At 39.3% G+C, this 27,606-nt stretch overlaps 2 protein-coding genes across 5 annotated transcripts in view; one reads left to right on the forward strand and one right to left on the reverse strand.

Annotated features, from left to right (window-relative positions):
• The window catches only part of LOC129719067 (elongation of very long chain fatty acids protein 7), a 51,869-nt gene extending 31,763 nt beyond the window's left edge, over nucleotides 1-20,106 (forward strand). Inside the window, exons 2-8 of one of the 4 annotated variants that reach the window (XM_055670429.1) lie at nucleotides 6,862-7,002; nucleotides 17,771-17,878; nucleotides 18,004-18,084; nucleotides 18,162-18,324; nucleotides 18,682-18,818; nucleotides 18,877-19,032; nucleotides 19,096-20,106. In XM_055670429.1, the coding sequence (XP_055526404.1) occupies nucleotides 6,862-7,002; nucleotides 17,771-17,878; nucleotides 18,004-18,084; nucleotides 18,162-18,324; nucleotides 18,682-18,818; nucleotides 18,877-19,032; nucleotides 19,096-19,305 (996 nt within the window). In that variant the 3' untranslated portion in view covers nucleotides 19,306-20,106. Of the gene's footprint in view, nucleotides 1-6,861; nucleotides 7,003-16,718; nucleotides 16,854-16,966; nucleotides 17,701-17,770; nucleotides 17,879-18,003; nucleotides 18,085-18,161; nucleotides 18,325-18,681; nucleotides 18,819-18,876; nucleotides 19,033-19,095 lie in introns of those variants that run through there. The other 3 variants (XM_055670431.1, XM_055670432.1, XM_055670430.1) reach the window with 3 other exon arrangements.
• A 3,547-nt stretch (nucleotides 20,107-23,653) lies between these two features.
• LOC129717387 (uncharacterized protein K02A2.6-like) lies at nucleotides 23,654-27,235 on the reverse strand. Its single transcript, XM_055667264.1, has 4 exons — nucleotides 27,069-27,235; nucleotides 25,669-26,978; nucleotides 25,037-25,588; nucleotides 23,654-24,771 (listed from the first exon to the last, which is right to left on the reverse strand). The coding sequence occupies exons 1-4, from the start codon at nucleotides 27,233-27,235 to the stop codon at nucleotides 23,654-23,656; spliced, it is 3,147 nt and encodes a 1,048-aa protein (XP_055523239.1).
• Between the last annotated feature and the right edge of the window lie 371 nt (nucleotides 27,236-27,606).

The raw sequence follows: 27,606 nt of genomic DNA on the forward strand, positions 1-27,606 counted from the left end.
TTGAAGTTATTTCTATTGAGAAGAAAAAAAAAACAAACACTGAAAGCCCTCTCGATTACACAAACGGTGCGATTGACGTACCCACACTAAAGGTGAACAGATATTTATGGAAATCGATTGCGCCGATTGTGGAACGTTCTACACGGCACCGTTTGTTATCGTCAATCCGTGAGGTTTACCGTGTTGAACGGCATTTTGTCCTTCAATTTCAGCACACTTTGAAGGTCTAACTGAAACATTTTACATCGTCTTCCCAACAACAAAACAATTTCGTCAGCCCACCGGTGGCTGCGAAACTTGTCAAACCGGCTTCGTTCTCAGAATTTTCCTCTCGATGACGGTGATACAATTTATAAAACTCGAAACTATAAATAGATTAGTAGCTTTGAACTTATAAAATTAGCATTTTCGAAACAACGCAACAAGTTGAATCTGCGAACTTTGGAACAGAGGATGACTTTTTTAGCAGCTCGGTTTTAATCAGTTGAAAGACGGAGATTCCACTATTAAGTCGAACGGACGCTTGATAAAGTAGCGACATTGTTCCAAATCGAATCGGATGAAGGCAATTTCTATTCGTGGAAGTCCGACAACTACTTTTGGTCATTTGACAGCGAAATAAATGAGTAAACAAATGATCAAATGTGCAAGACGTAAAGTTCTAGAGGTTCTAGACTGATCTGATTCACATTCCACTACAACAACAACAAACAGATTTAACCGCACTCGAACCGCAATTAATTAGTAAACAGTGCTTTATTTACGTACCCGTATTTGCGCGTGTTTCTCCGAGGGGGTTTAATTTCCGCAATGACGCGACTGTGACTCCAGGCGGCGTTGTGGCAAGCATTTGCTTAGAAGGGTCAGTAATTTGTTACGGTTTGAGAAAAAAAAATGCCGTTAGATATACTTTGTAGCAACTGGTTTCAGGAGTTGTCCCCCAATGTTGTCAGGAACGAGGGTGACAACTTGCCGAGCCGCAGTAAAGTCCTCACATTGAATCATTTATCAGTGCGAAGCGATCGATTTACTCTACTCGGTTGGGAGCTTGAGCTTTTAATCTAATTAATTGAATCTTTTTTCTCACTAGAACTAGAATTGTTTGCTAGCGTGTAAACTCAAACGATTTATTATCTTGTGAGTGTCGAAAGAAAATCCAGAATAATGAGTAAATTACTAGCACTAGAGACAATATGGCAAACTTCGTCAGTTTGCGTTCGCGTCATCGAAAACCTAAAAAAAGTACTGTTTATAATTGCAGCTTCGTCAGTAGGCGGGAAAAAACTACCGGAGGGAATTTACGCAGTCAGTTGCTACTGTTGTTTTGTCCAACTTGTCTATGTGACGGGTGCAACAATCCATGAAGGAGGGGCGAAAGAAAACGAAAAACACTTTTTCGCGGTCAAACCGTGTGACACTGTGCCTGCGACAGAGCACATGAACTCAAGTTCGCCGCGCTCAGGAATTCAAATCTTTCTAGACTGAAGGTTGTGCGAAACTCAAAACTCGGCTATTTTTACACAGTCCAGTTTACAATAAATTAGGCTTTGTTATTGCCTTCAAGTTTGCACTGTTTGTTCGTTTCTTTTTTCGCTCGTTCCGTTTGACTATTTAGGATTTTTTCTTCGTTTTTTTGCCTTTCTCCTAGAAAGGTATAGCAATCACTTGCAATACCGAAAGTATAAAAGTGCTCCCAAGGGCCGAATGGCATATATCAATCGACTCAGCTCGACGAGCTGAGCTTTTTCCGTATGTATGTGTGTGTGTGTGTGTATATGTGTGTGTGTATGTGTGTGTATGTGCAGATTTTTATTCTCACTCACTTTTCTCAGAGATGGCTGGACCGATTTTCATGAAATTAATTGGAAATGGAAGGTCTCGTTGTCCCATAAGACCCTATTCAATTTCATTGTAATCGGATTTTTAGTTTAGAGGTTGTGTATCAAAATGTAAAAATCATGAAACATCATTATCTCGAAAACTACACAACCGATTTGAACAAAATTGGTTTTAAATGAACGGGCTACCTAAAATACCCTTAACTTTTGAATTTCATATGGATTTAACTTGTGCTTCAAAAGTTATGACAAGAAACGTATTTTGAAAACTACTTAATCTCACTCATGTTTCTCAGAGATGGCTGAACCGATTTTCATAAAATCAGTGTCAAATGGAAGGTCTAGTTGCCCCATAAGACCTTATTGATTTGTTTTGCAATCAGACTATTACTTTGCCTGTTTTGTTTAAAAATGTGAAATCCAGCTATGAACAGGAACATATTCCGAAGACTACTTGAACTCACTCACTTTTCTCAGAAAGGGCTGACCCGATTTCCACAAAATTAGTGTCAACTCATAAGTCTAGCTGCCTCGTAACACCCTATTGAAATTTACTGTAATCGGACTCTAACTTCGTCTGTGAAGTACCAAAATGTGGAAATCACGAACCTTCATTATCTCAGAAACTACACAACTGATTTGATCAATATTATTATCAGATGAGCGGACTAGTTAAGGGTTAACTGATGAATTATGATTGAACAAGTGGTTTCAAAGGTTGGCTGCCCTATACGTTCCCATTTCATTTGATTATAATTGAACTTAAGCCACCGTTATATATTAAATTGGTAATAAAACAACGAAAGTCTATTATTTCAAAGATTACATGACTTATTTGAACATAACTAGTGTCATACGAACGAGTCATATCTCAAACTTACAATTAACAAACTTCATAACAATTTGATATGTGGCTCAAAAGTTATGGAAAGAAAACAAATTCAAAGGCTATTTAAAACTATACCTGCTTTGATTGATATATGTGGTCTCCAAATAAGGGGCCATCCACATACCACGTGGACAGCTTTGAGGGGGGGGGGGGTTGGCTAATGTCCACGGTCCATACATTTTTTTCGAATTTATATGGACAGTTGTCCACGGAGGGGGAGTGGGGGGGGGTCAAAATCGTTAAAAATCTGTCCACGTGGTATGTGGATGGCCCCTAATTTAAATGTGGTTTTGCACTATTTGAACGTTCCAACTTCATTGATTCCTTGCGATGTGTTTGAAGTCTGCAAATGCACGACGAATCGGCCATGTGATATAATCAAAGTCAAAAGACAAACCGTTTGAAATGATTGGTTTTATCGAAATGACAACATCCACGACTTTTGGCTTCTGTACATCACCTCAATTCTGAATATATTCATATTGGGTGGTATTCGGTCATTTTCAGCAGATTTCCTGGCCATTTTGGGAGGTATTTAGTTATTTTGGTTGTTTTCCAGAAACTAACAGTGATCGTCTTTAAATTGAAAATGGTGTCAAGGGTCAATGTTTGGTTTCTATGCATCATCTCGATTACGGAAATATCCATGTTGAGTATTATTTGGTCATTTTCGACTGTTTCCTATAAGTTGCCATTTAGCGATTCAAAATGGTGCCTGAGGTCAATTGTTAGCTCATTGCATCATTCTGGTTCCCGAGATACTCATATTGGATGGTATTTGGTTATTTTAGGCTGTTTTTCACAAACCGGAAGTCGCCATCTTGGATTTCGAAATGGTATTTAAGATAATTTCTGGCCTCTGAGCGTCATTCTGGTTAAAGAAACACCCATATTGGGTGTAACTCGATCATTTTCCGCTGTTTCCCAGGAACCGGAAGTCGCCAACCTAGAATCCAAAATGGAGTCTTTGGTCGATTTCAGCTGCTGTGTATCATTCTAGATCCGGAGATACTCATGTTAGACGGAAATCGGCCATTTTTGGTTGTTTTCCTGAAACCACAAGTTGCCATCCTACAATTCATAATGGTGTCTGAAGTCGATTTGTGGCTTCAGTGCATCATTACGATTCCGAAAATATCCATATTGGGTGGTATTTGGTCGTTTGCCGCTGTTCTTCCGAAACCGGAAGTCACCATCTTAGAATTCAAAATGGTATCTGTGGTCGAATTTAGCTCCTGTGTATTTCTTTATCCGGATATTATTATATTGGGTGGAAATCGTCAATTTTTGGCTGTTTTCCAGAAACCGGAAGTTGCTATCTTACAATCCAATATATTGCCTGAGGTCGATTATGGAACATATTTGTTACCACTAAAAACATTCACCTGCCAAGTATGGTGGAACCATAGTTGATTTAGTTGATTTGTTCGCGAGAAGTGCAGAAATTTGTGCAGAAACATGTGCTTCCAGAAGAGGTCTCTTTAAAACATTCACATGCCAAATTCGGTTTCATTTGCTTGGTTTGTTCTTGAGTTGTGCAGAAATGTATGTTTCATTTGTATTAGACCCCTCCATTCCAGAAGAGGGAGGGGTCTCAAACTATCATAGGAACCTTTATCGGGACCAAAAACCCCTACATTCAAATTTTCACGTCGATCGGTTCGGTAGTTTTCGAGCCTATATGGGTCAAACAGTCAGACAGACCGAACTACATTTTTATATGTATAGATTACAACATCAATATTTTAGAACCTAAAGCGTGAATATACATTTATTGGATTGAAGCGTTCATGTAAATCTATTTTTACAAATAAAAGTTTGAATGAAAAAGGCTGGGTCTGACCGCTAGGTGGATTAATTTAGGTTTTTTTTTGGTTCGAGTCGAGTTTTGAATGAAATATCCATTTTGATAATTCTTAATAGTAGGCAAAACGCCATTTCTGAGATATCTATGCAAAGAGTTCACAAAATTTATTATAGAGAGCTGAATTTTGACTACATGATTATGCCAAAATCTTGAAGCCGCCTTCAAAAAAATAATCCATGCAGTCTAGGTGGAATTTTTGGAATGGAATCTCGCTCTAGATGTGAAATTTGTTTATGACATTCCATAGAACAGTTCTACAGTACATTTATGCATTTTTCCTAACTCAGTTGTATCCTGATTCAGACGATTGAAAACATATAGAAGGCATCAATCGAAATTCCAAACTCGAAAATTTCATTAAATTGTGGGGGTTTAATTCGAAGTGGATTAAACAGCCCATAGTTCACTCTGCTCGACTCGATGTACAGGAAGTTCCTCCTTGTACTCTCGGGCAGTGCTGATAAAAGTCATTTTCCCCAGCAAAATTCTTCGAAAATTACAGCCAATCATTTTCAATTTTCACTTCCAATGATCGCAGCACTCTTTCAGATACACTAGATTTTCGTCCTAGTGACGTGCTGTTATACTCAGATGAAATAGATAGCGCGCATCGTTCACGGTTACGGAATAAAATTTGACGACAAATCCAACCAAATGATCTTCACTTCAAAGCGAAAAAGAAAAACAAACAGTCCACTCAACCAAAATGAACCTCACCGAAACACTTTTTCACTGACACTGACCGATGCCTTGACAATCTTCGTTAACTGATAAACTGATTTTGTTGTCTTGCTTTCATCGCATGAAATATAATGAGGTGTTTTGACAGTTCACTTCCATGCAAAAAGCGGGAAGGGAGAACTCTGAAAGGATTGTAAAAAAATAACGTTTATGGATTTTCACTCTCACTCAAGAGTGTCAACAAATATCAACCCTGCTCTCAGGTGCGTATGTATTCATCTGCAGGGCAATTAATTTATCCGGATGTAAGGCTTGAGCCAAAATCAGGTTCTGCTTGAAACTAAACAGCTGGATCTGGATTGTTGAATGTTGTTTTGAGCTAAGAAATATGGCTCTCGAAGAAACTCGAGTTGGGGTTTCCCAATTTCGTCACCCCAAAATGTTTTCGATCATCTGAAGATGAATTAACATAATGGAGCTCAGTTTAATGTTTCTGTAGTGGTTTTATCTGTGCAGGATCGCTCTAGGAAACGTGACTATGGCGATTCGTCCGAGCTGAGACTCAAACCAGCATTTGTTTGTAAAGAGTGATTCTTTTACTATTTTGCGATCTGAAGACTTGTGTGCTAGAATATTCCGGGTTGTTTTGTACAAGATAAAATTAATCTTCTCCGGTCAAAAAGTCGCTTCATTCAAAACCGGACGGGCTCCTTATTTGGTGGAGGCAGTATTTCGCTTTTGGCTCACGTCTTACTGCTCGAATCAAGTTGTGTCTCCAGATTCTTTAGTTCGAAAGTTCCGCTGTATAAATGTACAAAACAATACAATCAAGTTTCGTCACAGTTATCTCGACTTTTTTGTCTAGTCGAAAATAACGCATTTTTTGCAAGCGCCTGACATCAAGTATTATAACCTAAAATCGCTAGCATTTTTTAGTCTCTCACAGAATTAAGCATTTGAAAGAGATGACACTTGAACATTCGTGTCGAGTACGTTTGAAGCCTCTCAAGAATATTTATTAGACATGAAATTGATCTGACGCGGGAGCTTTTAACACTCCTCATCAGAACAAAAACATTATATGAATGGCGTTCTTTTTTGCTTACAAAAAAATCCTACTCACAAATGACAATAGAACCGGAAGACGACTGAGCCAGGGTTCCTTACGTGCCGGCTAGGCGTTTAACACATTAGCACTTTTCCTTCGCCAGATAAAGATACACGGATTCACGACACGATCTAACAAAACAACCGAAATCGCACATCTCGGTCGGGGATTCGTCATCATGACAGCGCACAAAAACAGACACCTACTTTGACTCAAGAATGCACTCCCTGGAGAGCAGATCAAATTAAACGTTTTGGGAAATTTGCTTCGCTAATCGATCCGGTAAACTTGTTTCTGTTGTTCCTACTTTTCGGTTGAATCATGTCAGCAAATATTGTGCGACACTGTTTGACAACACAATCGAACCGGCTCGCGGCGAATGAGTTGGTCGTCAGCCAGCAATCGATCTACGCGACCTATTTATAAGTAATTCTAATGCAAAGTGTTTTTTTTTTGTCTCTCTTTCATCCGCTTTCAGATGGAGCTTGTCCACACGGTTTACGGAGGATGGCGGTATCTAATGGATGACCTGTCAGATCCCCGCACAAATGACTGGCCACTGATGAGTTCGCCGTTTCCCACCATCGCCATTAGTCTGTCCTATGCTTATTTTGTGAAGGTAGGTACACTGTTTTTACGAATGTTGATCTTTCTGAAGAAAATCCTGTACAATTTTGATGAGACTGTAAGTCATTTGAAACCTAATCTGAAAATACCCAAAATTTTCGTCAGCCATTTTTATTAGAATAAAATTTTGCTATTATATTGGCTGAGCAAACTGAGAATTTTTCACTGACGTAGAAATTTTTTAGAATTAATAATATTGGATATTTGGGAGCCGAAAATTTGATGTTTAAAATTTGAATGATCTCTAGCGAAGCATTGCAGTACGCAAAATCACGTACTGTTTCCGATCATTGATCACTAAGATCATCTTCTACTGTTGTCAGCTCAAACCGACATATTTCCGCTGCATTCCGCTGCCAACACTGGAGTGTCATTTAATAACTTCAATTCTTAATCTGAAAAAAAAAACGTAGATAGCGCCGCTAGTTACTGAGATATGCTTCATTAAGTCCATTTGGCTTGCTCTTTTCACGTGTGTGCACGTGAATAACTATTTTAAATCTCATTTTAAAAAAATAAGATAGGAAGTAAAATATAATTAAGGGCCAAGCAGCATCAAAGCCAGACATTCTACGGCCACCAAGGCGCTTCGGTAATCAAGGCTAAGTGATTGCATTCCTTTTTGTTTTCATGTCCACATGCAAAACCACTGTGAATTTCAATGATTACGGCGCTGAATATGACACAGATGTAATTAATTGCTAGGGAGCCGCTCGAGACGAGTTCAATGCCAATCGAGCACGGAGATGCAATCAAAACGATTTCGACTTGTAGAGAAAAGAATTAAGGAGTAGCAGCAAATAACGTCGCACATCGCAAAGTTCTGGAGGACAAATCACCTTTCAAGGTTTGTTCTGTGGTGTATTGCTGCTCACAGAGGAGAAGCTACGATTAATTAAATTACTGTTTGATATCCATTAAAAGCGCTTCGTTTGGTTGATCTGCCGAAGGTCGGTCGAAGGAGATTAGATCATTACGACCGCGGCTGCAGGAAGTAACGCAATACCGGGTGTGGTTTAAGTGGTGTTGACCGCACTAAGTAGTAAGTAATGCTCCCCCCTTGTGAGAAACAACACCAAAATGGAATGAATTTCGGGCAGCTCGAATCGAATCGATATTTACCAGGAACTAATTGAAACCGGCTTTATTCGGAGGTGTCTTATAAGCTTCGGCAGAACCAAATTAATATGAATTTTAGAAGTGTCTGTAGGCTATTCAACGCATTTTGAATGAGTGTGTTATATAGTCAAACAAACGAACGATCGGGCTCAATCAAGCGTAAAAGTTCTATGAGAAAAACAAATTAACAAATGACATAACCTTGTTTCGATCGGACCTTTTCTGATCATCAACGGTGACATAACACATGCGAGACACTTCATTCAAAACAACGAGACGCACGACGTAATCCAAGAAGGCTGCTGTAGATTTACTACTGTTAAGGTCAATGCCTTTCATTGCCGCGCTCGTGCTTTTAGGAAAAGCTCTAATCATTTTCTCGCAACTCGGCTGATTGGCTGAGGAAGTGCAAAATCCTTCTGCGGCTTGACCGAGCATCTGATGTGGTATCGAGTGCTAATTACAGCCCGGTAACTCGCTTCCTCGAACGAGTTCCAGTCAAGCGGGACAATTTTTTGACGAATGAACCAAAATGCAGATTTTGAGCTAGCGTCGAGCTAACTAGCTAGCTAGCGTGTCACTACTAATAGTGAAGGTCAGCTGTAAGTCGTGATGCGTGTCCGAAATTTTCGGTATTTTGAATTTCACGCTGTTTGGAAGCGACCCTTGAGAATAAACAGTAGCGACAGCTAGTTGTCAGTGCTGTGCGAACACATGCACGCAGTTGATTCAAAGTCTCAATCGCAGCTGGCCATGATCTCGGGTGAGGTGAGTTCGGCAAACAGTGGGTCAGTCGTCGGATCGTTCTAGGGAACCTGTATATTAGAGAAATGACAAGACACTCACCGTTAAGGCAACTGTCAACAACAAAACGGATAACGGCAATGCAAAATTATACAGATCGCCCGTTTTGATGTTGACAGTTGCCTTAACGGTGAGTGTCTCGGCGTCTCTCTGGTGTATAGAAAGCCTATAGAAAAGAGAGACGCCATGACACTCACTTCCATTAAGCTCACACCAAAACGGCTGGAAGGCCTTTAAAGTTTCGAAAGTTTTGACGCAAAGTATTGCAATCAAGTTGCGATGAAAAAAGGGACTTGCTAGTTTACGGAACAACTTGTATGCAAGTACAATTTAAAAAAAGAATTGTTAATGTTTTTCGAATCCCAGCTCTCGAGGTACGATGCTGGCCTAACAAGTCATTCATCGTAGGTTCGAGTCTTGACTCGGGAGAGACTGTTAGTGTTAGTAAGATCGTAGCGCTAGCCCCGCAATTGTCCTGTACACTTAACGGTTGGCTGCGAAGTCTGTGTATAGTAAACAGAAGGTCAAGTTCCGAATCGGAATGTGACTCTAACACATATCAAATTTAAACATGTTTGATATACGCTTTACTGTCATACGGTTTCATTCCTGTTACGTGAGCTGTGTTTGGGTCCCTAAACATATAATATTGAAAAAGTCACGCAAAATAACATCGCGAAGCTTATTTTGGCGGGGTAACCCGCCGTTTTGGTGTGACAGTTACCATAACGGTGAGTTCTACGTCTTCTCTCTATCCTATAGGCTGACTAATTGTGGTAATGAACCGAGTAACCTATTGCTAATGGTTAATTTTATTTTTTAGCTTGAACCGTGAAGCTAATATGGTAGCAACATTGATAACAGTTTTCTGTGTCAGTTATGTCACAGACCTTGCAAGCAAGTGTACATATCTTTGGCGAGTGGTTGAAAAATTTGATTGACTTTTAAACTACATAAGCAAATGATAAACGAGATTCGCAAGGAATAGAATTGACTGAGATTCTTATAGTTCGTACAGGATGGCTGTTTTTTTTTATAGACGTATCAAAGAAAATTGAAAAAGTTCAAAGTTCACATAAGTATGTCAGCCAGTAAAGCAGGCAACGAAGCTCCGGCGAAATTCACGAAAACCTCGGTTGTTGCATGCTCAGAGAATAATGGTGGTGGGAAATGTGCTACCAAAACTAATTTGATCAACTTTTATAGAAATATTATTCAATACAGATCGCACAATCCTCAGTACTTACGCTGCGAATCTATCGAACGAACAATTGCTAACGAGCATCGAATAATCGAAGAAATAATAACCAAGATCCGTACCTTTTGTTTCTTACGGGTCGATTACCTACATGTCACATAGGAAGTCAGCATACAGTGGATCTAGCTTTCACAGTGCACTCAATAAGTGTAACAAAATCCTGTTCCATGGATTATTTTTGAGGACTCAGACATTATATGTGCTCACTGTGATTGTATCGCGGAAGCTGGAGAGGTTTGCTCTCACGTCGCACAGTGCATCGTTCCATAGACAAAATTCAAAAAAGGAAATTTCTTATTGAACTATTTCCATTTGTTGATATGTTTTATACATGTTTGAGACATATTGTAATGATATTATTAACCTTGTAAGGTCACCTATACGGTCATGAAAAGCATCTACTGTGAAGTGATTTTAACAATTTAAGTGACATGTTATATTCAGGAAATCTTTTCAGTTTTAAAACACAATTTTCAAAATACTTCCTATCTTTTCCAGTAAAAACCAAAATGGTAACGATAGAGGCATGTAACTACTACATTTCACATATTTCTAATGAGACATAACGTAGCGCATGTGGAACGTAAAAGCTTCTTGGTCTTGCTTATTTATGCCAAGAGAAAAAAGACAATTTTGGTTTAAAATCGATCGTCAGAAAAAGTACCTCAAAGTTCTTCTCTGAATTTCACTTTTTCTGTTTATTTGGAATATCCTTGAAATTCTGGAAGAGATTGCCATTGCTCAAGTTTGCTCTTTCAGCCACAATTCACGTTTTCGAATGACGCCTCTGCAAACAAGAATTAGCAATGTATCGTACATCTTTCCCTTATTTTTATGTATAACACGTAATTTATGTGTAAAACATATAAAAGATTCCCGGGTAGATGTTTTGCGATAGTAAACCGTATATAAACATAATTAATGGTGAATTTAACAAAAATAGAAATGAAAATTCATTGTTGTGGCGTTTGTGTCACTTCTTCGTTGCCTAGAAATTATTCAAACATGCTTTTCAAGCCTTTTATCTCGATTATCCATTTATTATAGGAAAATTATCATTTTATGCCTTTATATAAAAAAATGGCGTTTGAGACACATTTGCGATTATTTATTTTACATTCGTTATTTATGCAAATAGTAGCGCTCATCAGCACTAAACATTTTTCGTGTTTCAACAATTGAAAAAATCAAAGGAGGGTTGTGTGCAAAGACACGACCGCAAGGTTGAAGTAGAATACTTTTACAAGAAAGATAACCCAGCTGCTTGCGTGTCAGTCATTTTTTCTATTAAATAAACGTTGACCAATCAGATCAATTGAATTTTGCGCTCCAACATGGATTTACCATTTTCAATAATATAGTAAGTTGCTTGTCATGGTTGGGGCTTGACCGCTTGACTATTTTTAAATATTGAGATGAAATTTTTTCGGATGTCGTGCTCATGACTGAAGGAAAAGATAATTCAGTACGTTTTGAGACACGGAGATGAAGTAAAATTTATTACTTTTTCAAATTTAAAAATGTGAATTACCTCATTAGAAAATATTAACTCTTCAATCAAGTTTTTATTTCATCCTGGAAAGGACAATTTGTTGTTCATTTTAGTATCGGATAGTATGCCGATCACATCTTTTTAACTGACAGTGCAAATAAAGTATTCCTTGTGATGAAATAAACAATGAAAAGCTGATTTAACACTCAAAACTAGACGGCTCACGTGTTGTCAAAATGAGTCAACTTTTATTGAATGCATTTACTAGTGCCCACTATCATACAGAGACTGCATTTCACTGAAGGACCTCACTGCATCAGCCGCTATCGATGCTGAGATTCGCTGCAACTAGTTCGCTATCCATAGCCATGCCACAGTTGTAGCCGCTATACGCTGCCATTGGTATCCATTGTCCCTGCATCAGCTGGCCCAGCTGCAATCGTTGCTGGAACCCGCTGCAACTACCGCGCTATCCATTGCTACGCCACAGCTATGGCCGCTTTCCGCCATCGCTGGTATCCACTGCACTGCTAGTGCTGCTGCTAAGGGAGGACGACTGCTGTTGTCGCTGTCTAGAAGTATTATGGGCGGCTTCGGCTAAAACAGGCTCTTATATAGGCCAAATAGCATGTTTTCAATTGCAAGGTATATAATTATGTCGACCGTGCTTGGGAAGCAATCATATAACAACCAATTAGAGGTCGAATTTTTCGTTTTGACAAGGCTTGACTATTTTCAATAGTACAATAGGGTGAATAATAAAATTACAATTATCTTCTTTTGGGAAGAATCTTAGAAGATTTTCCAATCTATTGCTGCAAGAACGAAGGAAATCCTTCGAATACTAACCGATTTATTAGCATTTGAAATTGGACATATTTTTCACTTTTTTCGGTTTTAGATTTTCATTTCACATCCCTATGTAGCCGAACTTCCTGAGAGAAGTATTCTACTTCAAAATATCGAAATCTGCACACGGACTAATAATCTGCGTTTTGCAGACAAATCAGCAAATCTGGCATCCCTGCTTTAGTGTAATCCTGATACATTTGGCTGATCGGGATTGCATGTGTGTGCTGGCATCAGAGACTGTTGGGCTGTGTATGTACCGAACGTCCTCATACGCAGGAAAAACTGTGCAATTAGTTTAAAATTTGCTGTCACGAAAAGACAGTCATTTACAGAAGCCTGTTCAAGTCTCACAGGGTTGATATTTGTTGACACTCTTGAGTGAAAGTGAAAAAAAGCATCCATAAACGTTATTTTTTTACAATCCTTTCAGAGTTCTCTCTTCCCGCTTTTTGCATGGAAGTGAAAACACCTCATTATATTTCATGCGATGGAAGCAAGACAACAAACTCAGTTTATCAGTTAACGAAGATTGTCAAGGCATCGGTCAGTGTCAGTGAAAAAGTGTTTCGGTGAGGTTCATTTTGGTTGAGTGGACTGTTTGTTTTTCTTTTTCGCTTTGAAGTGAAGATCATTTGGTTGGATTTGTCGTCAAATTTAACCGTGAACGATACGCGCGATCTATTTCATCTGAGTATAACAGCACGTTACTAGGACGAAAATCTAGTGTATCTGAAAGAGTGCTGCGATCATTGGAAGTGAAAATTGAAAATGATTGGCTGTAATTTTCGAAGAATTTTGCTGGGAAAAATGACTTTTATCAACACTGGTCTCAACACGATACGGCCGATAGTGTTACGTGTGTGAGAGCTCAATCTGTTTTTCTGGTGGTTGCCAACATGAAATAAGATTCATTACGTCTCGCGTTGACCGAAACTGTGAGCGGACAGAACCTTGCGGAAAAAGGCATTAGATACCAGCCTGCTTCTGCACAAACGAATTATTTTATTTTTGGATGATACGATCGTCGAAAAAAATTCAGTAGTAGCGAGCAGCGGCAGCGGCTTTTCTTCCGAAGAAGCTCTGCCTTGTTTTACCTATTGTCACTGGTTGTTACAATGCTACCAATTCGTCCCCTCAATACTAGAACTAGATAACTGGAAATTTGTCGATTTTGATTCAAGTATGCCATCATATTTATCGCGTCGAGCTCTATAACATATCCAAAACTCGTTGAAAAACGATTATAAGAAAAAAAGTCATTCATCAATTAAAAAACTAGATATCTCAACGAAAAACAAGCCTATTTTGTGATAAAACTAAATAACTCGGTTTTTTGTTGCTTTTTTCCTTGCTATAACGGGCCTGAAACGATATGGATGCGTTTCATAAAATCTGAACCTTTAATAATTGCATTTGAATCGTCATCACCAGAATAGGTCAAATTTTCAAACTCGTTTTTCTCGAAACGTCAATTTTCGAGTTATCTAGCTCTAGCATTAAGGGGACGAATTGACCATGAATATCACCGCAAAATTCTTCCATTTAATTTTCGGTTTCGTGAGAACATTTACCTGTATACGAAATTTGTAGGATTCGTAACGGGGGAAACACTACTAGCGTGAACAGTTACTCGCTTACACTTTGTTTACCATGGGACGGGGTGAAAGTGACAACTTTCTACAAAATTTTCCAAATAACTCGGTTCATGTTGATTTTTTCGGAAACAATGTTTATCCAAAATGAGTACTGGTATGTGACCAAGAAACCCTTATGCAAAGAAAACTAGAACAAGATACCTAACCTCCATATTTTCCATACATTTTGAACCGATTTTCGACGGTTAGTGTTGCCATCTGATGACTTAAATTATCATAAACGGGTCACTATGAGCAAAACCGATTTATCGTGCATAGTCCGTCATCGATCATTGAGCTGTTCAAGATTGTAAATGGAAAAGGTGTAGAAGTTTGGTCAGCTCGACGCTTAAGATAATGATACAGGGGAACTTCGATATAAGGAACCCTCGATATAAAGTACCTTCGATATAGCGTCACTCGATATAAGGTACATTTTACCTCGATATAAGGTACATATTTTTATTATTTTACAAATTACTCCGAAATTGGTATGGAAACTTCTATAAATAATATATTGGTTATCTTGTCAACGTCTCTGGTTACTAATGATCATTTGGGGAGTGTCAATAAAATACTCTACACTCAGCGGAAGTTTGAAAACTTGTCAAAACTTGTCAAAATTTATTGTTGATGAAAAAATATGATATAGTAAGGTTTAACATGGATGGGAATGGAGAAGCTGATAAAAAAATTAACTTAAAATTTGATTCCTGAGAATTTGTTTGAAAGTTTTAAAGACAAAATTTTATTAAAACTCGAATTGCTAGAAATGTTTAAAAAAAAGTGCATTTTTTCATCAAAAACATTATAAAACCTATGAAAAAGTTGGAAATATGCTAAGGCGTCGTACACAAATTACGTTACGTATGAAGGGGGGGGGGGATAGGTAAGTTGAATTTGCGTTACTTATTGTTACGTAGGGGGGGGGGGGGGGGTAGTAGAGACAGTTACGTAACTGTGATGTTTGCTCGAAATTGAAAATTTCGGAGAGGGGTCAAGCTGATCAGCGTTACGAAATTTTAGGGGGGGGGAGTCATGCCGAACGTTACCTATCGTTACGGGGAGAGAGGGTATCTGAAATCTAGATTTTTAGCGCTACGTAATTTGTGTACGATGCCTCAAGGTATGTTCGTCAGAATGGTGTATTTGTCAAATATGAAAAAATGCCTCTGAAATCACACCCAAAAATGTTGATTGGTATTTTTCAAATTTTTTTCTGCATAACATTACCTACAACTTTGCTAAAACTTCACTTTGATTAGATAGGTAATTAAAGAAAATTAATTCACTTTTAGGCGGATTAATCAAAAATCGATTTACATTAAAAGCTTCCCCTTAAGATAAACAGAAACTTTGTATACACTATAGCATTTCAAAAGTATTTTCACGGTCAAAAGATTGACGATCACGTTTTTCACGTTTTAAACCAGTGTGCAAAGTGCAACTTCAGGCCACCCTTATGTGTGAAAAAAGTTAGTTCAAACGGTCATATTTAAATGCAATGAAGAAAATGCAGATTCCGAAATCCTGAAGGACGAGGAAATCATTGAAAAGTTGTCAACCTGTAAGCAGATATTCTTGGTTTTTATGCATCGGACCAAAAAATATATAACATCGAGAAGGAAAAAGAAGCAGTTTATATAAAAAGTCTGTAGGAATGTAAATTAATGTTGAAAAAAAATTAGTGATAATAACGTAACGGCTCGATTTTTTTCTTTTTTTCTGGATGACATACGTTTTGGAAACAAACTATCACAAGCGGCTAAAGGTCTCCAAGAAAGCCAAAAAAACTATGTGTTTCAAATTGTACTTGAAACAAGTTGGTTCACACTTATGATTGGATTTTATTTCCAAAATAAACTATACGTAGACAAATGACAACAAAATGAAGTTTTTGAAGCTCTATTGTTGAAAATGCTTCATGATTCGATATAAGGTACAATTCGATATAAAGTACAACTTGAAAATCGAAATGTACCTTACCGAAGTTTGCCTGTATTGTCATTTTTTGCACTTAATGCTATTGCCATATTTTTTGCACTTCAAAGTACGAATGAAAAGTGTAAAATTGACTGTCAAAGTGGGGGTTTATATTAAGGGGTTATATTTATTTTCAGGTCCCGTTCTATCAACACTTAAAGTTTGATATGTCGCAAGCCAGGTTTCAGCACCATTATGCATATGGTCAGGTTCATCAGGGCACCCGATTTTTGCTTTATTAACCTCGGCAAGAGTGGAAAACTTGGCTGTAGAGCGTGCTCATAGCGGTTATCAGGAAGTTCTGATGGTACACTAAATTTTAAATGATGCGCCGATAATTCTTGATTCTTCCGGAAAGTTTCATGTTTGAGAACTAAACATTCCTACACATTATTATCATTTTTCGGATGGCAGCACCGTACACTCGTCCACATGGATACTGAAAAAAATGTTTCACCTTTCAGCAGTCATGTCTTGGCCTTGCCGTCACTTGATTTTGACGTTAATTATACATCATATTAACAGTGTATAAATTAGTTCGACTTTTGCTCATGCGCAGCGACAATCATGTCCGATGAATTCTGCAAGAGTTAGGTATCTTGTTCTAGTCATCTTTGCCTTATGGTTATGAGTAAAACTTCTCTCGTTTACTTTATGAAAAAAATCGAGGATTCTCTAAGGTTATGTGAGATTAATCGGGGGTAAATTTGACATGGAATATGATGGTTTTTATTTTACTGGAAACTTAAAATTGAAATCAATTCATTGTTACTCACGAGGAGAAATTTACTAATTTTGCCTTATTTCATCATCGTTCGACAAATTTCGGTTCAGTTTCTTATCATTGACAAAAACGTGATTGTAAAATCAGTTTCTTTTGATCAATATTGTTCATTCCGAATTTTCAGGTAATCAATTTTACTTCATTTCACGGTCTTATTTTCGAAACTGATATTTTACCATGTAGTTTTGTTTGGTAACCATGACAATGCTACGCGTTGCAAATATCAGAAATGTTGATCTGTTTTATAGTTCTGTGGCACAGTACTGCAAAAACGTTCAATTCAAAGTGATGAAAGAGTGACATTTATTTTAATTGAAGTATTATCAACTATATGAATTACTTTTTTTTTACCAATGTTGCGTTTGAATATTTGATCGAATCGTGCTCAAAAACGAATCATCTGCCAAATCCTCCTCACTAACCGTATTGTTCAATCACCAGGAAGCGCTGTTTGATAAGTTACTGGTAAACATTTGAATGAATTTTTCATGAAACAATTTCGCAATCAGTGTTTTGATCATCTTCAAGCACACATAATCGTTTACTCCACTCAGGGGCCAGTGGACGGCACGCTATCTAAGCCAAGGCTGCCCACGCCCATAGGATACTCGCTACAGGGGCTAATCTGCCGCGCAGGTGTCTAGCGAACGGCACAATGTGAAGATGACCAAGCATGTTTCGTTGGTTGTGGAAGCAGCCAGCAGACCGGTTGGCCTAGTTCAATGCCCTCCGCTTCGGTGACTGTTATCAGACAACTGAAAGCGGTTTCAAAACCAAAGATAAAAAAAAAATCACCTAAAACTAATTTCTTGTTCTCTTTCTTTTACCGAACAGGTCCTTGGTCCCCGATTGATGGAAAACAGAAAACCCTTCGAGCTGCGCAAAGTACTGATCGTGTACAACGCCATCCAGGTCGCGTTCAGCACGTGGCTCTTCTATGAGGTAGGTTATGATCACGATGAATCTCGTGAATGCTCAGTGCCGGCCTTGGCCGGTTTATTTTTTTGTACCTGCCGAAAAAAAGTGGCGAAGAAGCTGGTTCAATCAAGTTCTTTTTTTGTTTCTAGGCTTGTATGGCGGGCTGGCTGACACACTATAGTCTTCGCTGCCAGCCGGTGGACTATTCCCGATCGCCGCAGGCAATGCGGGTAAGTGACTGGTGTGGGAGCTTTTTATCTGACAGTCTTTTACTCCGTTTTATTATTATTATTTTTTTTTTGTTTAGATGGCATCCGGCTGCTGGTGGTACTTCTTCTCCAAATTCACCGAGTTCTTCGACACGCTGTTCTTCGTGATGCGAAAACGCTACGATCAGGTCTCGACGCTGCACGTCATCCACCACGGCATCATGCCAGTTTCGGTCTGGTGGGGAGTTAAGTTTATCCCAGGTTGGTAGCGTAAGCACTTTGCACGAAACATTTCGTGCAAGATTGCACACTAAACTAAACGGCTGTGGAAGTTTTCTAGGTTGGGTCACTTGACCCTGTTGGAAACGGGCCACTGATGTTATCGTAATTTGTTTTGCATCGTCGCATGATAAACAAAACAGAGGATACAGCAATAATGGCTCGTCTCCTTGCACGTTGGGGTTAAATCTAAGCATAATAATATACACTACCATTCAGAGTAAATGGCAATGCCGTGTTGCATTGGCTTCGTGTCATTATCTTTGCCGATGCCGTGCCATGTTGTCATTAACCTTTTCCATGTTTGAACCGATAGTCACAAATAATTTTTTTTTGCAGGTGGACACAGTTCGTTCTTTGGATTGCTGAATACCTTCGTGCACATTATCATGTACTCCTACTACATGCTGGCCGCGATGGGTCCCAAGGTGCAGAAGTATCTCTGGTGGAAGAAGTACCTGACACTGCTGCAGATGGTGAATAACGTGGTAACAGTAATCATCAGCAATTCTAACTCTTCTATTACGCTGCTAGGTTCAATTCGTCCTGGTCATGGTGCATGCCTTCCAGCTGCTGATCTGGAACGACTGCAAGTATCCGGCCGCGTTTGCCTACTTCATTGGAGCGCACGCTGTCATGTTCTACTTCCTGTTCTCCAACTTCTACAAACAGGCTTACACAAAGCGACAGGTTAGCTGTCAATGCACTAACCATTCCATAAAGACTAATTTTTCCTCCCGCCCAAATCTCCAGACAAAGAAGCAGGACAAGGAAGACAAACTGCTGCTGGCCAACGGAAATCTGGAATCGGAGCCCAACAAGAACATCGACTCGTACCAATCCTATCAGACGACGACGACGCCAAACGGCAAAACCAGCTTCTACCAGGCCGTGGGCAGAACCGTCGAGGATAGCTACTCGACCACGAGGCACCGTGTCTACGTTGGGTCGGTCAACAACTGATCAGCGAAACCAAAATTAACACCACCACTGCTAAGATTCCATAAACCGAAAAGAGGCATTTTCTTCTTTCGGCGGTAGATATCACGAAGCGTATCTACTCTGTATAGATAGAGAGAGAGGAGAGGGTCCATCTGCTAGCTGAAAGCTACTAACCAACCAGCCCCTTTTTCGGTTATTCTAATCCGTGCGAGCAACTGCGAAAGAAGTGGGCAATCGAACGGAACGGAAAAAGTACCTAGACGAAAAAAAAACTACGTACAGAATTTGTGATAATTTGTTAATCTGTCCCACGAGCCGAGCAAAACTGCCCAATCTGTACAAATTTTGCCACTCGGTTGCCCTGTGTGTTATACAGACTGTAGAATGCTTCTTGCGCAGAAGAAAATTCTTTTCCCTTTCTTTCTATTTTCCATTGACAATAAGTATAGGCATTAACCCTCCCTTGTAGCATATAGTAATTTAACTAGCCATTAAGCAGAAATGAAAACGAGAACTGTAAATAGCTTCTAGGTGTGAAAATTTTAGCTGATGGTTTGCTAGAATTTTAATAAGACCTGACTAAGACCTGCTAGAAAGTGAATGCGTTTAATGTTACACAATAAGTGGTACTCATTGGATGCGATGCGAGAACTCTTTAGGTCAAGTTAAAGGAAAAAAATTAAATAATGATATACCACATTTACGTCCTAAAATCAGCAACATACAGTTTTCTCTACGCCTAGAAATAAATCAGCCTAAGAGTGAAAGGGTGATGAATGATTTTTTTTCCCGCGTGTATGAATGGCTAATGTGCAATAAAGTTAGAACAAAAAAGTTAAAACAGTTGATTTGATTTCGAAAGACTGAGCGCCTCCTTCCAACAGAGGTTATTACCACATGACGTGTTGTGTGGCCTGACTCCTAGTCTACATCCAGGCGTTAAGGTTCGAATGTTCGTACAATCATTGTCCGTGAATATGTCGGTAGGGATGTCCGATTCTCCCAACTAATCGATTAGCATAATCAGGTAAATACTTTTCACAGGTGAAGTTTTTTTTCCGATTACAAATTATACACAGTTTTCTGCACGAATAACGGAATACAGGCCAATTTTGATGTTAAGTATTTATCGAAGTTAACGCGGATTACATGGATATACTCTTACTGAATCTCTATAACCTCACTTCTCTGACAGTTAGTAGTAACTTTGTTTACATTTTAGACTTTGTTTTTTTCTCTGGTGGAGCAATTGTGTGCGTAGTGGAAATGCTGCTCGATTTATATTTGTTCCTAATATGCTAGCACCTCACGCACTACATTTACAGGGCATTTTGGTCAGAATTGAAATGATCTGCTATAATAGGGGACTAAAATTAAAGATAAAAACTTGCTTTTATAAATGAACAGGATGAAATTGGCTTTCACAAGCATAATAGCACTTTTTGCAAGTCAGAAAATGCAAAGAACTTTTGAAAATTCGAAAATCAAAAGTTGAGTAATTTTCCTACTTTGACGTTATTGTACAGTTTTGACATTTGAAAAACCGACAACAACAATGATAGATTTTCCCATCGGTTTTCACCACAGAGTTTGAATTTTTAAACCATTTGACAGTACAGGCCCGAATACACACATGGCGTAAGGACGACTTCTACATACAAATTAGAAGGCGTAATCGCGCTTTCGTTGGGACGTCTTTCAGCCAAAACCTTCTAGCTTCACCTCCTAGCAAAGAAGATGGTCGTTCGCCGCCTTCTACTGCGCACTCGATTGCCTTCCGTGTAGACGCATTGTAACTTTCACACGGTCTCGTATCGCCTTCTTCTGGCGAAGGCGCTGGCAACGCCGTGTTTTATCATTTTCCGCTTGCTGGTGACTCGAGAAGTGTGCTGCCTCATTTTTTTTCTCCAACAAACATAAATAAACATAAATTGGGTGGCATGACGACAAGAAGGTGAGCACACGGCGAAACTCGAGACGGCCTTCTGTGTAGATGAGTGGGAGGTGGCAGATGCCAGAAGGAACATTAGAAGGTTTCAAGCTGGGAGGGAGAAACGAATACTACACTCAAAACAGATAACACGGTAATGCGTTGTTTTTTGATAGCGTGTAACTATCTTCTTGCTGTAACGCATGCATGACTTAAACGAAGTTTTAAGTAATATCAGGAATACTGAATTTGCATATTTGTCCGTAAAACACAATTTTTTTCAGTCTGTGTTTTTTCAATTTGCCGTTGTTAAAAATTTTCTTCAGAATTTTGAGTTTATATATATTTGCGCACGCAAATTTTCTAAAAATGTGTGTGAATGCATAACCTGTGAGGTAGATTTTTCAGGGTTTCGTGCTGTTGCAAAAATTTTACAATCCTGCATCTCACTATTTTGTGTAACGAGAATCAACGTTCGACCGTGATGAAGTGTGTTCGAAATTGTAACCAAAGCCTTAAATCCAGAAAAGCGCAAGTTTAATAATCGAAATACGCTAACATGATCAATGCTGAAAGCTTATGAAATTATTATTTTACGTGAAAATAAACCAAAATATTTTGTAAAAAGACAATGAATACAAACCGTTTGCGATAAATATTGTTTACCTCTCAATTATAACAATACTCATAACAAAAAAAAATGCTTTTTTCCCTTGGTTCAAATTGACAGTCAATGACAGCTCATTCTGGTTCATTTTGACACTCATACAGCTTCGTATCCGTTTCTTCCTCCCAGGTTTCAAGAAGGTACTGCCAATTTTTATCAGAAAGGCGTTGTCACGCCGTGTGTGTATTCGGGCCTTACATACACAGAAATATAGAGCAACGATGAAGGTTGTACCAGTGTTATCAGTGTTGTCTTTGGTTTGCTTTCGAATAGGGTTACCATTTCGTCGGGGTTAAAAATCAGGACAATTTTTTCCAGCAAAAATTTGTTCTAAGCTATTGTTATTTTTTGAGGTATCAATAAATAAAACACGTAATTTGAGATTTGCACCTAAAAATACGCCAAAAGCCTCATATTTAACATATTTCTCGAACGATTCAATTTTGCAACTTTGATTTATTAGGCGTTAGTAGATACCTTAAGAAATGCAACTAGTAAACTGTTTGAAATAAACTTAATTGTCAAAAAACGTTTAACGATTTCAACGACTAGACAATTTCTCTCATTAAGATTCAACCAAAGAAAAAAATCGTTCGAAATAAGTTCGTTTCTTCCCGGAGTCAAGATGAAAGTACTGAACAGTTTGCTTCCTTTTTGAATATCCGGCATCATTCAGAAAAATCAGGACAAATGCTAAAATATGAAAAATAAATCAGGACGCTCCAAATGGATCTCAAAATCAGGCCATGTCCTGCCAAATCAGGACGGATGGTATCCCTACTTTAGAACAATATTATAGTTTCACTGTGCAATGTTGCCGTGAAAGTGCGTCGATGTTTTGTAGTATTTAAAAGAACGAAAAACGCTAAATAATGCTTGAAAAAAGAAAATTAAGAATGTAACATGAATTTATAAGCCATGCTTTATCTATTAAGATCAAAATCAGAATAGGGCTTTAGTACCCTACAGTATAAAAAATGCCACGATTACTTCAAGTGCTTTTGCACCTGACTTAATTCGTCACATCACACTGCAAGTTGAAGTGATTTAGTGTTGATTTCTCGATGATCAACACTTCCCAATGAAACGATCTTGCGTTGAAAACTGGTTAATGGAAATTGTTACAAGTATCGGATATCCAGCATTAAAACACCGTAGGCTTACAGTTTATAAGCAGTTTGTTAGCGAACGATCCTCTTCTATCTCCGGACTATTAACGACTACCTAGACTAGATTGTACCGTAACGTTTCCTTCTACCTTTCTCAGTGATGCCAGTATCTCAGAAATCTAACCTTCTTACACGCTTTCTTCTTTAAAGAAAATGATTTTGAGGAATGAGCCTTTTGATCAGAGATTAAGTTTATTAGGTGGTCTCGAAACTCTACCACTTCTAGTGGTATATGAAAATTTAGAATCATTTCGCGTTGGTGGACTAAGCGTCATGGAGGCAATATCATCATAAGAACCAGAATTTAGGGGACACTCCAAAAAGCTGTCTGAGTCAATATTAGCATCAAAATATATTGATGAATCTGATGATTCAGCATCTGGATGGTTAGCTGAGGGTATATCAATCAACATTGGAAGCGTTCTTTGAGCGTGTGCAGCTTGAGTTGGGACGGAAGGAACAGCGGTTTGAGAAGGTGTATCAATTTGGTCAGAGTTTCTTCGTTAGTATTCTTCATGCATGAGATCACTGGAGTCGAAGCCTGAATTTTGCGACCTTGTTATGAAACGTCTGTTTCTGCGGAAGTAGTTTCCGAAGCAATCCTTAATAATATATGAACGGTTGTTCACTTGCCGGGATATTACCCCATTCTTCCTTCGCGTTTTTCTTGAAAATAATTTTCTCGCCCACGTTAAGCGTTGGAAGTTGTCTGGTAGAACGATCATAGTACCGTTTCTGGTTCGAGTACTTTCGATTCATTTTATTTACAATATCCGTATTGCTCAAACTGCTCCTCATTAAAAGCTCACGTGCTATTGGGAGCCGCGTTTTTAGCTGACGACCGAAAAACAACTCAGCTGGTGTAAGGCCCATCAAAGCAACTGGAGTTGTATTGTATTCTAGCAACCGATACTGAAAGCTTTCCGGTTCACGCATTTCAATACATCGTTTTAAAATGTTCTTTGCTATAGCCACTCCTTTCTCTGCTAAACCGTTGCTTTGGGGGAAACGGGGACTCGAAAAAACGAATGCAACATTGGTGCGATTGGCATATTCTATGAAGGCGGACGAGTTGAAAGGGACGTTATCACATCGTATGTATGTAGGACATCCATATCGAAGAAAAATTCGATCCAGCGTATCAGCAACATGCCGAGCAGTCTTCTCATGTAACGCTTCAGCAAACACGTAACCGGAATAGGCATCGATAACGACTACGTAATCTTTTCCAGCATACTCAAAAAGATCAGTTCCTACGCGGTTGAAAGGATACAGTGAAGCATCCTCTTGAACCAAAGGCTCTTTCTGTAGATTTCGCGTGAATTTCTCACATACGCCACAATTTTTGACCAGCTCCGCGATATCAGTTGTCATTCCTGGCCAAAAATAACTATTTCTAGCCCGTGCAAGTGTTTTTTCTATTCCAAAATGCGGAGCATGTAACCATTTCGAGATGAGTTTTTGTAATGCCGTTGGAATTACCAGACAATGATTCTTGAGTAGCAAACCATTTTCGTAATGCAAACAGTCGCGATACTTGTGAAATAACTGGCACAAATCATCCAAATTATGGTATGAAGGCCATCCATTTTCAACATATTTAACTACACGCTGATACCGCTCGTCGTTTCTCAAAGCTTCAATATTGTTGATTGCGACAAATTTTCTCGCGGAAAATTCTTGTAGAAGTGCGCGGGTGCGTCCAATCGCAGTAATATCTTCTACAAAAAGTGCGGAAATTGGATTTGCGCACTTTCTGTAGAAGACACCAACATGATTGGTTATACCCGCGCACTTCAACGGCGTTTTGTATGCATCTCGCGAGATAAATTCTCCCGCAATCGATAATATATAGGTTCCGATTTTCAGATGAAAGACACACTCTTTCGGAGATTGCATGGACCAATCCAGACAATTCCTCACTATAGTCAACGTCTTCTGTAAGTGGTGCACGCGATAAGCAGTCTGCAACTAACAATTCTTTACCTGGTGTATAGGTTATACACATTCCCGGATACTGCAACAAGTTCATGAACATGCGTTGTAAACGAGGAGTCACATCGTCAATATCACGACGTACTAGTGTTTCAAGTGGCTTATGATCGGATTGTACTAGGAAATTGCGCCCGTAGAGATAATAGGAAAAACGCTCACAAGCAAACACTACCGCCAGCAATTTTTTTTCTATCTGTGCCCATTTCTGTTCTGATTTAGACAACGTTCTAGAGGCATAAGCTACAGGTGCCCGCTTTTGCATTATAACACTACCAAGACCATCCTTGGAGCTGTCGGTCTGAACAATTATCGGAGCGTCGGGATCGAAGATAGCTAAAGTGGGTTTGGAACTTATAGTGTTGAGCAAACTATGTAACTCTGTATCGTGATCATCAGTCCATTGCCACTCAACGTTATTGTGAGTTAAACTCCGCAAACCCGCTGTGCGTTGCGACAGATTAGGAATGAACTTCCCGAGGTACTTGAGCAGACCCTGGAGTCTAAGTACGTCCGTGCTTTGTGGCTTGGGGATATTAATAATAGCTTCAATATACGAACGGTCAGGCTCAACCCTGTTTTCCGTTATTAGATGTCCCATGAATTTCGCTCTATTGTTTCTGTACTAGATTTTTGTCGGATTAAACTTGATATTGTCTGCCGAGCTCGATCAAGAACAATCGTCAAAATTCTGTCGTGATCGTCAATATCTGTTCCCGCTATTGACAGGTCATCAAAGTAAATCTCTACACCTGGAATATCACCAAAAATCCGTACCATACGTTTCTGGAACATTTCAGGTGCACTGTTAATTCCGAACGGTACGCGATTCCATTTATAGCGGCCGAATGGAGTCATAAAAGTAGTTAGATCAGCGCTTTTGGGATCAAGCTCCATTTGCCAGAATCCGTTTCGTAGATCCAGCACTGTGAATACTCGCTTACCGTTCAGACGACCCAGGATATCCTCTGCTGTTGGTATTAGAAAATATTCCCTCTTGATGCAAGCATTCAGTGGTTTAGGGTCCAAACATATACGTAACGAACCGTTGGGCTTTTCGACTATTTGCATATTGTTGACCCAATCTGTAGGGTAATCGACAGGACTGATAATGTGTTGCTTTACCATCGATGTCAATTTGTTCTTGAGCCGATCGTGAAGACTAGATGGTATACGCTTTTTATAATGCAAAACAGGTACTGAATTGTCTTTCAGTTGGATTGAACAAGTGCCGGGGAATTTTCCAAGACCTACAAATAAATCTTTATTTTGCTCGGCGAAAGTTGATAGATCAGACGGAAAACGTTTTATCGACTGCACTGAGCATATGCGCTCGACTAGCCCAAACGACTGGCAGGTTTCTAGTTCCAACAAAGGTTCAAAATAATCGTCGACCACAACAAAGTCTGCAACCTGGGTGGTTCGTTTCTCAACATCATAACAAGGAAGAGAAACTTCACCATGAATCTGGATTTTTTTGGAATTATAATCCACAACATCAACGCAATCGCTAACGATAGAGCAATTCAACCCAGCAGCAATATTCAACGGAATGCAGTTGACATCTGCCCCAGTGTCCAGTTTGAAAACAACAAATCGATCCTTGATACGATACCGCTTAGTCCACCTGACGCGTGAAACCTCATCTGACATAGTGTTCGAGTTTATTCTATAACGAGAGAGTAGCTCACTGTCTTTGTCTAACCCCACCTTATCTTGACCTTTAGATAAATTGTTACCTGCATCTTTCCAGTTCACACTATAAACTGTGTTACTGGTCGTAACCTGCTTCGACGAGCCAGGTTTACCTCGATTAGCCTGGTTGTTGGTATCGTTTACTGCTCTCGCCGCTCTGCAGAATCTCTTGAAATGCCCGAGACGCCCACACGAATCACACGTAACTTTGATCGCTAGGCAGTATCGCCGGTGACGTACGCTATACGGTTGACCACAGTTATAACATGCAGCTGCCTTAACCACAGCAACCTCGTCCTTTCCGCTTTGTGATGATTCAACAACTGTTTACACATCGCTCTGTGCTACTTTCCGGTCGAGTAACTGTTTGTTTTCAGCAGCGGCCTCAAAGATCTTGCAGGTCTCCACAATTTTCAGCAGTGGTTCATCCTTCCCATCTAACAACTTCAGTTGAAGCTTTTTGTCTTGCACCCCGATGATGATTTTGTCTCGTAACATTCGGTCTGCATACGATTAGTCAGCCTATACACCAGAGAGACGCCGAGACACTCACCGTTAACGCAACTGTCAACATCAAAACGGGCGAGCTGTATGATTTTGCATTGCCGTTATCCGTTTTGATGTTGACAGTTGCCTTAACGGTGAGTGTCTCGGCGTCTCTCTGGTGTATAGGCTGACTACATACGATGCATGGCACGCAACACATTCGTATTCTCAGTAGGCTAATTGTGTGCGTAGAGCGGTTTCAAAATCGGCAAACGGTTGCTTCTCTTTTTGAGTGATCATATTAAACTTGAATGCCTCCATCGCGATGTTTTTACGTGGGAGACAATAGCCATCGAATGCATCGATCACTTGCGCAAGAGTCC

The sequence above is a fragment of the Wyeomyia smithii genome, chromosome 1 (assembly GCF_029784165.1).
Source record: "Wyeomyia smithii strain HCP4-BCI-WySm-NY-G18 chromosome 1, ASM2978416v1, whole genome shotgun sequence".
NCBI classification, from domain to species: domain Eukaryota; kingdom Metazoa; phylum Arthropoda; class Insecta; order Diptera; family Culicidae; genus Wyeomyia; species Wyeomyia smithii.

Excerpts from the sequence above, each read along its gene's own strand:
- LOC129717387 (XM_055667264.1), bottom strand. The coding sequence starts at position 27,235 with ATGTTACGAGACAAAATCATCATCGGGGTGCAAGACAAAAAGCTTCAA. Across the intron at positions 26,979-27,068 it reads AAAGTAGCACAGAGCGATGT|CGTACGTCACCGGCGATACT; the intron begins GTAAACAGTTGT and ends TCAACCGTATAG. Across the intron at positions 24,772-25,036 it reads GTGTATAACCTATACACCAG|AAGATATTACTGCGATTGGA; the intron begins GTAAAGAATTGT and ends CACTTTTTGTAG.